This window comes from Vanessa atalanta, chromosome 8 (genome assembly GCF_905147765.1).
Source record: "Vanessa atalanta chromosome 8, ilVanAtal1.2, whole genome shotgun sequence".
NCBI classification, from domain to species: Eukaryota; Metazoa; Arthropoda; class Insecta; order Lepidoptera; family Nymphalidae; genus Vanessa; species Vanessa atalanta.
In genome coordinates this window covers 7,325,082-7,341,133 of record NC_061878.1, presented here as the reverse complement: position 1 = coordinate 7,341,133, position 16,052 = coordinate 7,325,082, and the positions used below count along the sequence as shown (strand labels likewise).

At 31.2% G+C, this 16,052-nt stretch overlaps 1 protein-coding gene across 1 annotated transcript in view; it reads right to left on the bottom strand.

The window, feature by feature from the left end:
- Positions 1-6,587: 6,587 nt before the first annotated feature.
- LOC125066036 (protein yellow-like) overlaps positions 6,588-16,052 on the bottom strand; it is a 31,298-nt gene continuing 21,833 nt past the window's right edge. The window contains exons 5-8 of the mRNA XM_047673926.1: positions 11,310-11,496; positions 10,181-10,375; positions 9,330-9,462; positions 6,588-7,606 (exon numbers count right to left, since the gene is read on the bottom strand). Coding sequence (XP_047529882.1) covers positions 7,496-7,606; positions 9,330-9,462; positions 10,181-10,375; positions 11,310-11,496 — 626 coding nt within the window. The 3' untranslated portion in view covers positions 6,588-7,495. The remainder of the gene's footprint in view (positions 7,607-9,329; positions 9,463-10,180; positions 10,376-11,309; positions 11,497-16,052) is intronic.

The following is a 16,052-nucleotide window of genomic DNA, read 5'->3' as shown; positions in this document are numbered from 1 at the left end:
AAAGTAACATCAGGTAGTACTAGTAGATTGAGTCGCTGACATTCAAGGTTTTTTTGAGAGATGAGGGAATAAATACATAAATGGACACCCTAATTTTTCTTTATCGCTGGAAAAACGCTCTTACGCGTTTCCCACACACGACGTGGTGGGGTGGGGGTTTCATGTTGGGCTCGACGGCGCTTAACGCGCCGGAATACCCACTAAAAAACCAGCGGCACCCGCTTCGTCTTTTCAGGAGGGCATCACGGGACCGCTTGCGCATGATAGTAATATTATTGTACCTTCACTTTCCTCTATCACAAATATTTGACATAAACAGTATTATTAAAAATAATAATTACGATGGTAATGGTTATAACGGTAAACACAAAGGTTCAATTCGAAATTAATGATTTCCTTAAAATGATGAAAGACTTTTTTCTAAGAAATGAGTATGTGATTAGTAAATTATTTATTTGTGAATATTTTGAAACCTATGTTCGTATTCATTATTTTTCTTAAAATTAAGTCAAAGTTAAAAGCAAAATCATATTTCTCTGCTATTGTTTTCGATTTTTTTCTAACATGATTACTGATATGGTTTTATTTTATATTTTTACATACAATATACGGTTTTAAATAACAAACAGCAACTAATTCCTTAAAGTCATGAAATATTTCAAAATCCTTTAAGAGCAACGGCCAAAGAATTAATGAAATGTCAATTCTCCATTTTTTTTTAAATAAATCGCTACGTTGACTTGAATGCTTACACGAGGAGCATTAAATATATTAGTGCCATTTATGTATTAATACTTATAGGCATTATTTTTATGATTAACTTCTGAGTGTATAAATGTCACTCTATATGAGTAGGTCACAACGGTCACAGCCAGCGTGCGTCACATTTAAAAGAAATCCTATAAAATCAAATTTGGTCAGGTGTATTTCAAAGAAATGATTTATGCTGTAGACGTAATTAATTCAAGTACATAGAAGAAATACTTTTATAATCAACGTATAAACGGAGCAGTTTTTTATCATAAAATTATTATAAATATACATAAAATACGCGTTATGATTTATGTTTGAAAAGATTTTGTAGTATTATTTTTGGCTTTGGTTTTAGAACACATAACATTTAAAACACAAACAATTCAAACCAAGTAAATTTAACACAACACTTTTTAAATTGTTTTTTTTTTGTACAAACATAAACGTAGAGTATACTAGTTCTTCGATGAACCCGAAACAACTCACTGTTCACATTTTTTCCAATAAACAATAACAATTGACAATAGCCGGATAGCACCGAAAAGAGAAAATGTAATACAAGTATTTGAACTAAATATGTGCATGAAGTTAGTTACGAAAACAGTATTTATGTAAAAAGCGTGACACTATTCCGTGTTCATCTTTACGACAGTAACTAATAAATGTTTTGGCTACCATCATAAAACGAAGAACTTCATTCTTGTTTTAAAACTGGTTAAGCGGGAGAATCGTTAAGAAATATGTTTGTTTAAGTCTAAAAATGCAGAACTAAATAAGTCGTCTTTCAACTTTTTGCTTACACACAATACGAGGCAGTTAAATACAGCCAAACTTAAAAGATTGTTAATATAGACAATTAAGTATCTATTTATATTATAGTATCATAAGTTATATTAAAGTGTAATTTTTTTAAAGATTCATTTTAGTAAGTCTTGGGATCGTTAACAAAATTGATGGAGAGCCTAAACAATAAAATATTTCCAATCTAAGAATGTGTAGGCTAAAACCAGATTGGCCAAATACTCTTCCAACTTTTCCGGTTAATACGTTTTTTGATTAGCTAAGTATTACTATGAAGAATTATAATATTGTTATTTAATTATAATTTGTAAGATCAACTACCTTATATTTAATATCGTATCCATTGGGAGCATATATATGTATATAATATATGTTTAAAGCCAATATTACCCAATAATATATATCTATATATGTCTCGGTGGATAGATATAGCACCGCTGATTCCAAGGTCGAAATTTTTTGTTTGATGTTGTTTTTTTTTCAGAATCATCGGTAAAACAACAGTAATTATATTTGGTTATAAGAAATTTTAATATCTTTAAAAAAGATGACGTAAATTTTTATGTTTTAATTTTTTTCAAATCGCGAGTTCGACCAAGTTCATAGAATAACAATGGACAGTAAAAACAAAACTAAAATTGACAGTTAATCTATTATTAATTGTTCTTACTGTTAGCGTTTTTACGAGCTAATTATTGTAGGTAACAATCATCGTTTTATAAACAGTTGAATAACAATATTGAGTAAATATTATGATATCCTGAAAAATTTAAATTAGTTCGTAAAAAATAGGTAAAGTATACAATGTTTTTTCAATATAAAATGATATAATTATATTTCATATCACCGAAAAAAACATATGTATATATTTTGTTAATGTCGTTTTGATCCATTACGGCCACGGCAACTACTATAGAAGGAGACCAACCGACTGCGCGGATCATAATTGTTATAGTGTTATATTGTACAAGAGTGTACGCAAATCCGATGTGAAACCAAAGACAACACGATCAGCAAGAATTCAGCTGCAAGATCAATGGGTTTTCATGATATTCGAGGCACGGGAGTGTACACACTGTTAATTTCCATACCTAGGAGCTGCTATTATTAAACCGAAAAACCTAAGAACTTTTTATGTAATTATAACCCAGTACCTCAAGATCTGCTATTTTACAGCTAGACAAAGAGACCAGCTAGACCAACGAGGCAAATCAATTTAAGCTGTATACATAATGAAAATATTGCTCCTATTGAATGCGTGTCGCATGTCTGACTAATTATAATCATCAAATTAGTATTGTTTGGATGATTGCCCTTCAATTATTTGTGGGAATTGATTTAAAGGAAATACATAGAAGTCAAATCATGGAATAGGACATAAGCTACTTTTTCACAGATTCAGATTCAGTTCTTACACTTAGCAAAGAGGGTTGCTTTGTGTATCTTTGTCGTAATCATGTTAAGATTAGCAGGACAGGTGCACAATACGTATAAAAACAATTACAAAAAAAATATAGATATTTATCTTAGCTTTCTGTATGCCATCTAGAATATGTACCACGCACTTAATGGCTATTCAACCAAAAATAATAATATAATAAATTGGTGAGTGGGTTAAATGTTAAATGAACCAGACCATTTAGAAGCATATTTTAGCACCTAAATTTGGGGACACATTGCCGATGTCTATGAGCGGTGGTGACCACTTACCATGAGGTGACCCATTTGCCAGTTCACCTACATAAATTAAATATAAAGCTTTTTAGATAGTTAGTTGTGATTCGAAATGGAATAATATTCTGAGAAGAACTGGCAAGAAACTGAATTTACATTTTCCGATTATTTTTTAAATTTTAATTATACAGAACTATTTTAAAGAAACAGTAAAAATATTGTATAGTCACGAGGAGTAAAGGTAAACTTATAACAGCTAGTTTCTGACTTCGCAAAGTCAATACATCCCGAGGCTCAGTTTAAGGCCCTATCTGGCAAAAACGATTTTTGTCGTTTTCTTGTTTGGTGCGATGTCTCTTCTCTGTAAATAGTAACGATTTTTTAGTCAATAATACCTCGAATTCGCTATTAGTGAATCGATTTTGAAATTCCAACTGAAACTTTTAGGAACAGCACTTGATCAGGTTGGAATATTCTCGTCAGGGCGTCACGGTAGCATGCGCAAGCGATCCCGTGGCGCCCGCCGAAAGACGGAGAGGGTACCGCTGGTTTTTTAGTGGGTAAACCCGGCGTACCTGGGCGCACTCGGCGTCCAGGGCTCCGGGGAGTCCCACACACCCCCCCACCTTCCATCACGTGGGGGAAGCGCGTAACGCGTTTTTCCAGCGAGAAAAAAAAAAAAAAAAAGGTTGCAATATTGTAGGTCGGGACAATAGACCTTATAATTGGGAATCTTTTGAAATTAAAGTCGATATTTAGAGTGCCACAAACAAGGCGACTTCCAACAATAAACTGTTGATTACTTAGACATCTCTAAATATTTGTTTTTTGTTTACAATGACCAAGTCTAACTCGTTCCTCGTCACGTTTACAGGGTTATTGAGGTTTTTTTTTTTGAAACAACGAATTCGTCAAATAGAGAGCCTGCGCTTCAAAGAAGTTTACCAGCACTTGCCTTATGGATTTCTACAGTCCAAAACGTAGGTACATTCAATTCGCCGATTACATATTACAGTGGGCCTTTGAGGTGTTGTTGACGGCCTTTGCGATCTCTTCGTATACGACTTCTTTTACACCGACGAGGTCGACGTATATACATGTGCAATTTTCAGAAAGTGTCTGTTAAGCTACTTTAAGAACGCAACCCGGTTTGACATACATCTGATTTCCAAAAATGCAAAATAATTAAAATAAGTTTATTATAATTATGATTAATTTTGAATAATAATATCAATTTTGATTGATTTTCGCCGGTACTTAGACCAAAACTGTTCAAATGAGCGATAATCGCGAAAACCGTCGATAAAACCATTATATGTTAGTATTGTATAGGAAAAATATTTTAACTTCGACCAGTTACACTTTTGAGATGTCAAATGCGATAGATGATTGATTGATTTAAGAAAAATAGTTAAAACATGTAAAAAGAAAATGGATTAAAGATATTAAGCGCTTATTCGAATTAATATTAAGTTATGGATAAAAAATCTAAGCGACTTTAGGGTATGGATTTTGGGTACAGGCTAAATGTTTTGAAGAGTGGCTTTCAGATGCAGGTAAAATGATTCAAACGCACAATGCCGTAATTGTGTGTCACGAAAAACTGATTAAGACAAAATCACTTACTTTATTTGTGTAGTACTATGTCGTGTAGTCCATCTCTTCTAAAATGGTATAAAACTTGCATCAATCCTATCGGATTCAAACTATACCAATATAACCGATGTTTTAAGCGACAAAAAAGTGCACAGATCGCCACGAAGCTGAACTCAGGCGACGCAGAAAAATATATACCCAAATATGTATGTACATATATAATCCTTGATATACAATTTAAATTCATATGAAAAATAAACTGTATAATCGTGTTCAGAATCATATGAATATTTATTGATATTTTTAGAAAATTAGATTATAATTACAATTATTTTACATATTTGTATATCTTCTTATATGAAAACTAGACCTACGATTTGAGGAAAAATCTTGGGTTTTTAACACTTAATCAACTCACGACCGTTATTGAACCACACACGTTCACTGATTTATAAATTATTCACTCAGAGGGAAATACCTTATGACCGAAGATAGTACGACAATAGCTCACGGCGAGATGGATGTTATTGTTTGTTATCGTATACAAAATATATGCAAGGTTTATTTTTAGAAGAGGTTAAGGGTTAATATTTCATATAATCGATGATTTTAACTTTTTTTACGCGACTGCTATTTTTGTTCATGTGCATATGTTGTAGTGTATTTCAAGATAGTTTATTTTTGATTATAATTTTTATAATAACCAGACGATATTTACTATTTATTTCTTTGTATTAATCTATAATACAATAAACGTCTAAAGAAAATAAAAACAAAGAAACATTTGGCTCTTTTATTGTATTATAAAAGTACAAAATGATTTTTACATATTAATAAATACATTCAAAAATATTTGTATACTCGATCAAACATAAAATATTCATATTATACAAATCGCCATGAATTTATACTATGTGTTTACATTTATACATAAGTTAACTCACTATCTTACTTAAAATTAAGTAGCGGTAACTTAAACGGTACGTCTAAGGTAACTTGTCTTATTCCATACAATATAGATAAAATATAGATAACATTATTTTGAAATTTAATAAAGACAGAAAGTTTCATTTATTGTAAGATTATTATTTTTACCAAATTAAATGAAAACAGACAATTTATATTAAAAAAAGTGGTAATAGTTTGGTTTTCAATTGAAGAAGTGAGAATTTGTTATTGAGTAGATTTGGTTTTAAAAGATCAATATTCCAAAAAAGACTAGACGCTAAAAATATGATTTATGGCTTTCATATAATAGGCTAAAGACCACTACAGACTGCATAATTATAAATTTTAACTAAACTACGTTAAACTTAGTTACATTAAGCCTAGAAAACTTTTCTAAACACTGGCATTGTTTTGAATTATTCACAGCGACGAAACAAAAAAGGTTTATAATACATATAAAAAAAAAGTTTCCTTCACACGTTTTTCGAATAGAATTAAATGATGTAACAAATGGTTTATAAACGAGAAACAAAACTGCTTACGATGTTGTTTAGCAATTATACAAAATGTTTTTGTATTTCTGCGTTTCTTTTAAAACAAGGAGACGAGGATAATTTACTCACACATGTATTGCATTATATTATTTGCAATAATATGTAATTAAATTCAAAAGATAAACAAGCTTCATGAATAATATCACAGTATCACAATTCAGAATCGATTCGTCATAGATTTTATTTAAATATTAAAAAAAATACTGTACGTATACTGATGCCGTAAAATATCACTATATTTAATATTGCGCAGCTGTGAACATTTTATGTTATACAACATACATGTATATAAAAAATTACCTCAGACTATTCAAAGAAATATTTAATAGTTTATTTGAAATGTAAAACCTTTATATTGAATCTAAAATTAATTTTTCCCTATAGCAAATTTGCAGTCTGTAGCATTACAACTAGAGACGAACGACGCTCGGTTATTATTATATATACACAACTATTGAATAAAAGCGGTTAATATTGAATTAATATTACTTAATGAACACATTTTTTTAAATAACAATATAGCAAATGCATTAGTAAAGTAAAGTAACATCTTTTAAACGTCCCTTTGCTGGATTAAAGTCTCCTTTTGAGAAAAAAAGTATGGTTCTGCTGCTCCAATGCAGGTTCTTGGCTGCAGATGTGGCAGATTGCCATTCGATAAATGTAGGTTTCCTCACGATGTTTTCCGTCACCGCCAAGCACGAGACAAATTATAAATACAAATTATGCATATCAAATTAAATGGTGCTTGCATGGGTTAGATCCTGCAACCAACGGTTAAGATTCACATCTATTCGCGGTTCTACCCACTGGGCCATCACAGCTGTTAAATATTGACTAACTACTGATAGAAAGTCTAACGTTAAAGCCCTACCTCCAAACGTTTCCAATTCAATGTGGCTACAATTGACTTAGTGCTCGGTGGTAAACGAATACTTAGTCTATTAGAAAAAAATGTTCGACAACCCAACGACCCGCTATCCAGCAAAAAATATTTGTATACCTTTGGGACTCATACTGTTACTTGCACTATCAAATACATTTTTGCTATATGTTCTTTGCTTTCATGAATAACAACCGAACGCCTGAATATAAGAAATGAAGCCGTTTGCTAATTTATTGAATAAACCGAAATTTGAAATGAGTATTGGTTTTATTCATATATCAGTTCAGTAGAGCGAGGCTGTGAAGTTGGCAGATCGGCGAAGCGCGTGCGGTTGAATAGGTACGTAGCCACCGCCGTAACCTGCCTCCACGACACGTACTAAGCGTACATTGATCTGGAATTAAGCAACATGTACAATTGTAGTTAAGTATTATTACATTTTGTAAATTATAATTAAATTGTAATTTATCTTAAAATATACTGCTAAATAATAACTTGGTAGGGCTTTGTGCTAGCCCGGCAGGGTGGATGTCACCCACTCAACAGATATTCTACCGTCAAACAGCAATACTTACTATTGTTGTGTTCCGGTTTGTAAGGTGATATCATTTTAGCTCTCAAGGTTGGTATTGGCGTTATGTAAGGATTAGTTAATATTTCTTACAGCAGCTTGTCTACGGGCGGTGGTGACGACTTACCATCAAGTGGTCCATTTCCGCATCCGCCTACTTATTACATAAAAACTAAGACAATAATAAAGTATATTTATTTTAGATATAGTCATCTCGACGGGTCCTGGATAGATGGTGCTGGTTGGAGAAGCGTCAAGCGAATTATTTTTGAGGAATTCTACATGCCACACCTTGGCATCTGATTGCGACAAACGCGAGAATTGACCGGTACGTCTTTTATTAATAATTCAAATTTCGTGTTATCAGCCTGAGAGTTTTTTTTTAGTTGTTGCCGTAACTTGTCTATAGCTTCTATATGTTTGTATTCATTTTAAAAATCTACAAAACACTATGACTCGTACAGAAACTGTTTGTTTTTTTTACGAAATAGCCATTTATTTATCTTGAAATTATGGACAGTTAGTATCATGATACATATTTATTTTCCAATTGAAGCAACTTCTCGTGTACAGAAAAAATAACGATAACGTTCTGTTTGCAATATTAACAGTACTATTTGATAACATATTATACAAAGCTAAGAATCGATTAAGTAATAAATTAAAATTACAAAAAAATAATAATAACAAAGAACAATATTTAAAATTGTGTCTTTATCATGCTACAATACAATACAGTTCTACCTATAGTACGCGTTTCATTACACATGTTTAAAAAAAAAAACATTACACTCATTATAATTGATTTGGCTTAATAACCAATATAAAGCTAAAATAATATTTAAAAAAAAATCCCTATTAATGTAACTTGATCCAAAATAAAAAATTAACTGACTATTAATACTTCGCATATTCACACTAGGAACTACAAATGTATAAAATTTTACATTTCGTTCTATCAGTTAAACAAAACTAGTCCTCACCCTTTCCTCCCTAAATAAAAATGTTCACCTTGTCATTTCAAGCAAAGCCTATTTGAATTATTGTTAATATGCAGATATTATTTAAAAGATAAAGAGATATTGAATTCGTTCTCGAATTACCCGTGCGCTAAATACATTCGTGAAGTTCATTTGATAACTAGTTGGTACCGTTTGAACGGAATTCCCAATAGACCAACATATCTAAATACATAAGGTTGTAATACGATGGAATTTCATCCACAGAGTCTGATGCAAATTAAATAGGAAATATGTTACGTATAAACGGTCTCGTAACCATGACAATTAGAATTCAATATGAAAATGATACTGTATTAAATAACATGTTTTATGTATTATTGAAGATACAGAATAACGTTATAAAATATTCGTTGTATAAATAACAAAATGCCAGAGTTTTTACAAAAAAAAATCGAACTTATTTCTTCGTATATTTCGTATCAACAGTGTATTTCATTCAATTTGTACGTTACAAACTGCCCATTTTTATAGTACAGTCATAGTAGAACTGAAATACAGTATGAAATAATATAAAAATTAATTACCTCATGCTTTGATACAGATCGTTTGAAGTACTTGTGGAAGCGCGTTGAAAGCGCCCATACAGCGCCATTGTCACGCTCCACCCAGCGCACCTCCGCGCAGAACTGCAGCTTGTCTGCGTCCTGAGCTAGCACTCTGCAAGCACACGAAAATACTCTTAGTCGATGGTATGGAGTTTGCTTATTTTGTCTATACTAATGTATTAGGTTTTTTTAAGCGATACTGAATGTATTTTTTTATTAAGTAGTAATGGCATGATATTTTATCCCATACTTAATTTTCTTTATAAAAAATATATAATACTGCGGTCTAGTATTATATTTTTTTTATAAATACGGGTTATAGCGATGGTGTAAGTTATTGAAGTATTATGAGTAAAGAGTTTTTAAGCAAATCCAACATTACTTTTGTCGATTGATAAATAGTAAATATAACTATATTTTTATATATTATGTAGATCTTAAGGTGGAAGCACATACATTAATTTATTATATGGTATTTTTATAACAAAAAATAATCTACTATAAAACATATTTTAAAAGAAAAATCGTAATAGACATTTAATTAATACAAATACCAATCGTTCTTTTTTTATCCATCGACATATTATATGCGTCCGTATTTACGTAGGTTACACCTATATATGTATGTACGGTATGGATATTAATAACATAGTATGGATATAAACTTATGGTTATACATATAAATAACCTTCCGACAACTTATTTAAGAATTATTCGATATTAACTTAGTTCAAAAATATCATTGTTATAAAATTACTTAATTACATTTAAAAACGAGTCGATGAACCAAATCAGAATAATTTAATAAATGTAGGTACACCATTATGTACCTGTGTGAGTTTGTAATAGGATTCCAGGCAGCTATTGCTGTTTCTGTCATTGGACTGAAGATTATGGTGTCGTCCCTCGGATCCACAGCGAGACCAAGACCTTGGGAAGATTTACGTCCCACAAGATTAACCGGTAAGTCAGTTCCTTCTGCTGGGGGACCGGATGCAAGAACAGCTGTGGATACGCTGAATATTCTGGAAAGAAATGTATAAAGTTGTAAATAATACTTTTACTTAACACGTAATTTAATTTCTTCAAGAGTATACGATCGAATAATTTAAAATGAATATTATTGAAACCGAATACAAGTTGCGTGTTCTTATATGTAAATAATTGGTATACAAATTGTGAAAATGTTCCTAGATTTATACTATTCCTAAAATAAACATATATGAAAGAAAATACCAACTATTTTGACATTTTCTTATGTATGTTTTTGTATCAACTAATAAGTCTATTTACATATTCGTTCCAAAATTAATATTAATTTCTTGTGTGGAACATGAGAAGCGAGATAGTTAAGCAAGGATTAACTTTTAATTATAAAATATTGTTAGAGTTATAACCTCAGCGTTTCGTTTGTCTTTGTTCATGTTATATTTCAATTTAACGTGGCATATTTTCACAGTGTAAATCGAAAATACAATAAGGGTGAAAATAGCTCTGTATCACTAATTTTCACAGAAAGATCAAGCTCAAAGCTAAAAACTATACTATAATATATAGAAAATACTTAGCTAAAAAATATTTCTAAAAAATGTTTTTTAATTAATATTATTATGTTCACTCTACCGTTTATCTAAAAATAAAGTACTTGCAATTACAAGCATAGCAACGCGTATCGCTTCTAAATTAATTATATGTATTTTGTTACGGGTTGTATATATATACCTTGTTTTAGATTATTTACTTTTTCTTTTTATGGTATAGGTTGGCGGGCGAGCATCTGGGCCACTGAGTGTAAGTGGTCACCGTCGCCTATAGAAAATGGCGCTGTAAAAAATATTAACCATTCCTTACATCGTCATTGCGCCACCAACTTTGGGACCTAAGATGTTATGTCCTTTGTGCCTGTCGTTACACTGGCTCACTAACTCATAGATAATTATTTATGGAGTTGAAAGTTACCTGTCAGTAGCCAAAGGTTGATAATAAAGTAATCCCTGGGCAGGAGAGTGGGCGAGACCGACAACGCCGTCCATGAGGGTGAACTTTTCGCCGCCGATATCGTACTCTCCGAGGTCGGGGTCGGGGTACATAGACGCGTGGGTTACGCGCCAAGCATTGTCTCTTCTGCCATCATAGACGATAATACCTGAAAAAATATAATGTTGTGATAACTGCAATTTATATATGATTCCCTTAACTGACCGACAAAATTTGAATTTAACATAAAAACCACTCGTTCTAAATTCATAATAATAAGTAAATCCTATAGACTAATTTCGACCACGGTGGACTGATCCAATATGCAGAATATGAAGCATATTCCACCACGCTGCTCCAATGCGGGTTGGTGGAAAATGTAATGTATGTATGTGTCTGTGCAAAAACGGATCCGATGAGTGGAAGGTGTTCCGGCGCTAGATTAACGGTTATACGTGTACTTGTTTTAAATGTCTCCACTATCAATTTCCAAACAAATAAATAGTTAAAATAAACAAATCCAAATAATTGATTACACACTGACACTGAATTTGAACCTTATTACCTAGAAACTAGACCTGCGAGGCAATAACTAAAATTATTGATGAGGAACGTTGTTTTTTCTATTAATTTAATCGTTTTGACTCAAACGTTAATAATAATGTCTCATAGTCAAGATTGAATTAATTTTTAATTGCATATTGATTTCCTCTTAGATTATTTATATATGTAGATGTGTGTAGTCGTAGTCTAGTAGAGTGTCACACTACAAAAGAACTGAAATGAGTTTACTTCATTATCATGGCGCGCGTGACAGCTCTGCTTAACATTCGCCAAAAGTCAAACTACTTTAATAATATGCGTGGACTTAGTGGACAAATGTTGGCCTTTTTTTCAATGCGTTTTCTGCTTTGGCATGTAAATAATTAAAGCGTTTACTATATCCAATACGTTTGCTGACTATTGATATGTATTAATTCTGAGATAAGGCTCGTCTGCGTCGATTAACTACGTATTAACATTAATACAAAATATAAGTAATATTTTTCATAGAATATTAAAACTTCAAAATTTACTAGTGCCATTTCCCAGCAGATTTTTTTTTCTTCAACACAAACATAAAAGCGTTTCTAAACTAACTTGATTCTTAAATATGATCGCCAGCCCAAGTATTTTATCATTTGACTCGCTCGCTTGTTATAATTTATAATAGACGTTTACAATTGGTTCTGTACAAACAAATTGTATCATTCAGTAACATGAACTATTTCATAACGAATTATTAAATACTAATAATTCATTTTAATTGACTATTTACTAACAAAGTTTTTAAATCAAGCAGCTATTGATGTAACACTTACATACATATTTGTGGGGAATTAATAAAAATTAATTAAGTACACTGTAACCAATCTTTAGTAATTTTTTTTAATAATTATGACATATATAATAAAAAAAAAACAAGCAACATAAAAAAATAGTGCTACTTATTTATGATATAGTATTATTATTAGTATTAAATAATAATAGTCAATTCTAACTGACATGTTAACTTTATAAACTCAAACAATAGATAATTTAATTATATAACTAACAAAAGGTAATAAACATTGTGTTCTACATGGTGTTAATGTTCAAAATCACAAGAATGTTTAGTTTTGGAAAGTATACAGCTAATATTACTATTATAAATGCGTATATTTTGATGAACGCATGTTTGTTACAGATCTGGACGATAATTTGCACGGAGATAGATTAAAGATTGGAATAGCATAGTAAGTACCCTATACTTTTTATTCCTAACACTAGCAAACCCTAACCTAACTATTAGAATGTTTAATTTCGATTATTTTTATTAATAAGCGAATTTACATAATAATAAAAAAATTTACAAAGATTTAATATAATATAAAAATTAATATCAATTTCAAAAAATCACTTGTATGTATGTAGTAAGTAAGTAATATGTTTATTGTCTACACTTGTTATTAAAAACAGAAGCAAACTGCCAATCAACGTTAGAACTCAAGAGTGTACAATCTTCGGTTATTATATTTTCTTGTATCAACAACACTGTAATTGCTTAGCAATCAGAGGTGTCAACGCATAATTTATGACTGCCCTAATATTTCAGTATGCTCGATTCTTGACCCCGTCACTCTGTTAAGTTAATTAACTACCACACGGCTGTTGCTGTTACAATTTTCAGTTACGCAATTATTTCGGAGAAAGCAGACTTCCGATACACGTCGCTGACTTAAACAGTGAAACATACGCATTAAAGTGAAGTTAATTGTTGCTAATCTTGGTTTTAAAACTACAAAATAAGTATATTTAACTTCATATATACAGTAGAATCAATCAAAAATTAGGACATATGTCATCCACGGCTTTATTAACAAGAATTTCTATAACAGTAGAAAATAAGGCCATCGTGGTCCAATATGATTTATCCATATCTAATCAGTGTGACAGATTCGGCGATCTTGTGGCATCAGAAATTATTTCTCTATTAGTTTTGAAATGATTTTATTAACATGCCTTATATATTGCAGTACATTGAAATGACTATTGCAACTGTCGCAATGTTTGTGGTTATAGAATTAGGTCAGTTGGACGTACGTTTACTTATACTTTTAAGCTAAGAATCAAACCATTTACTGCCTTTTTCGATTGCCTTTTTGAATTTATTGTTTTACTTAAACGTAATCGCATTGAAAGACTCATCATTTTCGGAAAAAGTTATCGATTAATAGAGACCCTTCTTTTGTTTCGATTATCAAAAAAATACTATTAATATATATATAAATTAATGGTTCATTAAAATAACGAGCGTATTTACTCATAAAACCAAACAAAATAAAATTTAATTATGGTCTATTTTTACAAAAGCATTGCTAAAGAACGGCCTTACTCATTTAAGTGTGTTACGAAAAATAGTCTTTTGTAACGATAAATTTTAAGGAAATCACTGAAGAGACGCCTATTAAAATAAAATGTAAGCTAATAACATCTTACGCATACACATATTTTTTATAAATAATAGAAATACAAATGTGATTTAATTTAGTTTTAAAATATATAATGAAGTAAAATACTAATTGAGTAAAAATTTAATTGTTCTTAAGCTATGAAATAAATAAAATGCAATGATGGTGTTTACGATTATGGAATTTCTACATACTCTTAGATCTCATTTCCTGATTTTGATAGTAACAAGTTGGATTGTAGTTGCTATCATTCTTCATTCTTACTACTCGCATATACTACTGTTACAAAACTACGAAAATAAGTAGAATTAAAGTAATCTAAATTCTACGTCTGTACACCTACAATTCAAGATGTATTTAAGTAAAACATTTAATACATCTTGTTGATTTAGTGGTTAGGCTGCTGATTCAGGAATACAACCGACCATAGATAACACGACAAAAAAATCCAATAGCATGGGGTTTTCTGTCGATGACTTCTTTTGTAGTGGCTTGGATTTAAATTGGTAGCGTTACACTACTAGCCCTTACGAAATATGTAACGTGTCCAACGCCTTATATAAATATATCTCCGTTTTTGTCGGATTGCTGTCCCATCGAATTATTAACGTGAGTGAATAGAAAGTGCACGTGTGTTTACGCAATACGAACAATTATGCACTATTATATCACACGCGTAGTTGGGCAGGCTTTGATATCTTATCGGGTCTTTCACGGTCCTACATATAGGTCTTGTATACAGGCTGGAGTGACTTCACTCTTGAAAAAAAATCTAGATACCGCTGCGATCGAGGTACGTTTTAACCTTTTTTTTCAAATTATTAGTCGCAATACATATTGTTTTCCTCTAAACGAATTGAATTTATAGGAAATAATATGTATAAAAATATTTTTGGGTTAGGGTTCAATGCCCGTGCGATAGTCATGCGTGACTATCGTCATCGTTGTCGAACCGGGTATTCCTTGGCGCGTTAAGACGCCCTCGTCGAAAACCAAAATTGAGGAGCTCTAAGTAATACCGGAACAGAGTGCTTAAAAAAAAACATCTAAAGTCTACGTGGTTAATTACGATACCATTACATTTTTATATAACTATATTTTGGCTACTTAAAAAAGGGCAATAAAAAGTAATTAAAACACGTGCAATTTTAACAATAACAAAAAAGAAACACACATAATTGACATCCTCTATATTTATGATAAAGTATTTATTGCACGTCAATTTTGCTTTGAGTTTTGTCACTTTTAACTAGACCCGGATGTTAATGCGAATGTAATAAATACTAGTCTCCGGTTCCCATGCGAAATCTCGTGATACCATTTCTAATATATATACTCTGCTCCAGCTATGAGGGTATTATATAAACGTTAATTTTACAATAATTGTTACGCTAAAATCACTTGGGAATAGTTTACGTACAACGACGTACGTAAACAAATTTTCCGCTTGCATTAACAATAAGTATTTCACTCATCAACAATTGTCTGGTCACGACTTTAGATTTTATCACAGTAAAGACGCAGATATAAATGCATATAACTCATATGGGTATTAAACATATTCAGAATGACTATAACATTAAAGACAAAAGTTAGACATGATTATGCCGCCTCAGAATGTGACGGTTGAAATTGTTATTTTTTTTTGCTCTTTTATGCAATACGTGAGTGGTACTTGCCAGTATGAAACACGCGATACAATTAAATAGTTCCGCTAAACTGAGTATGTATTGAA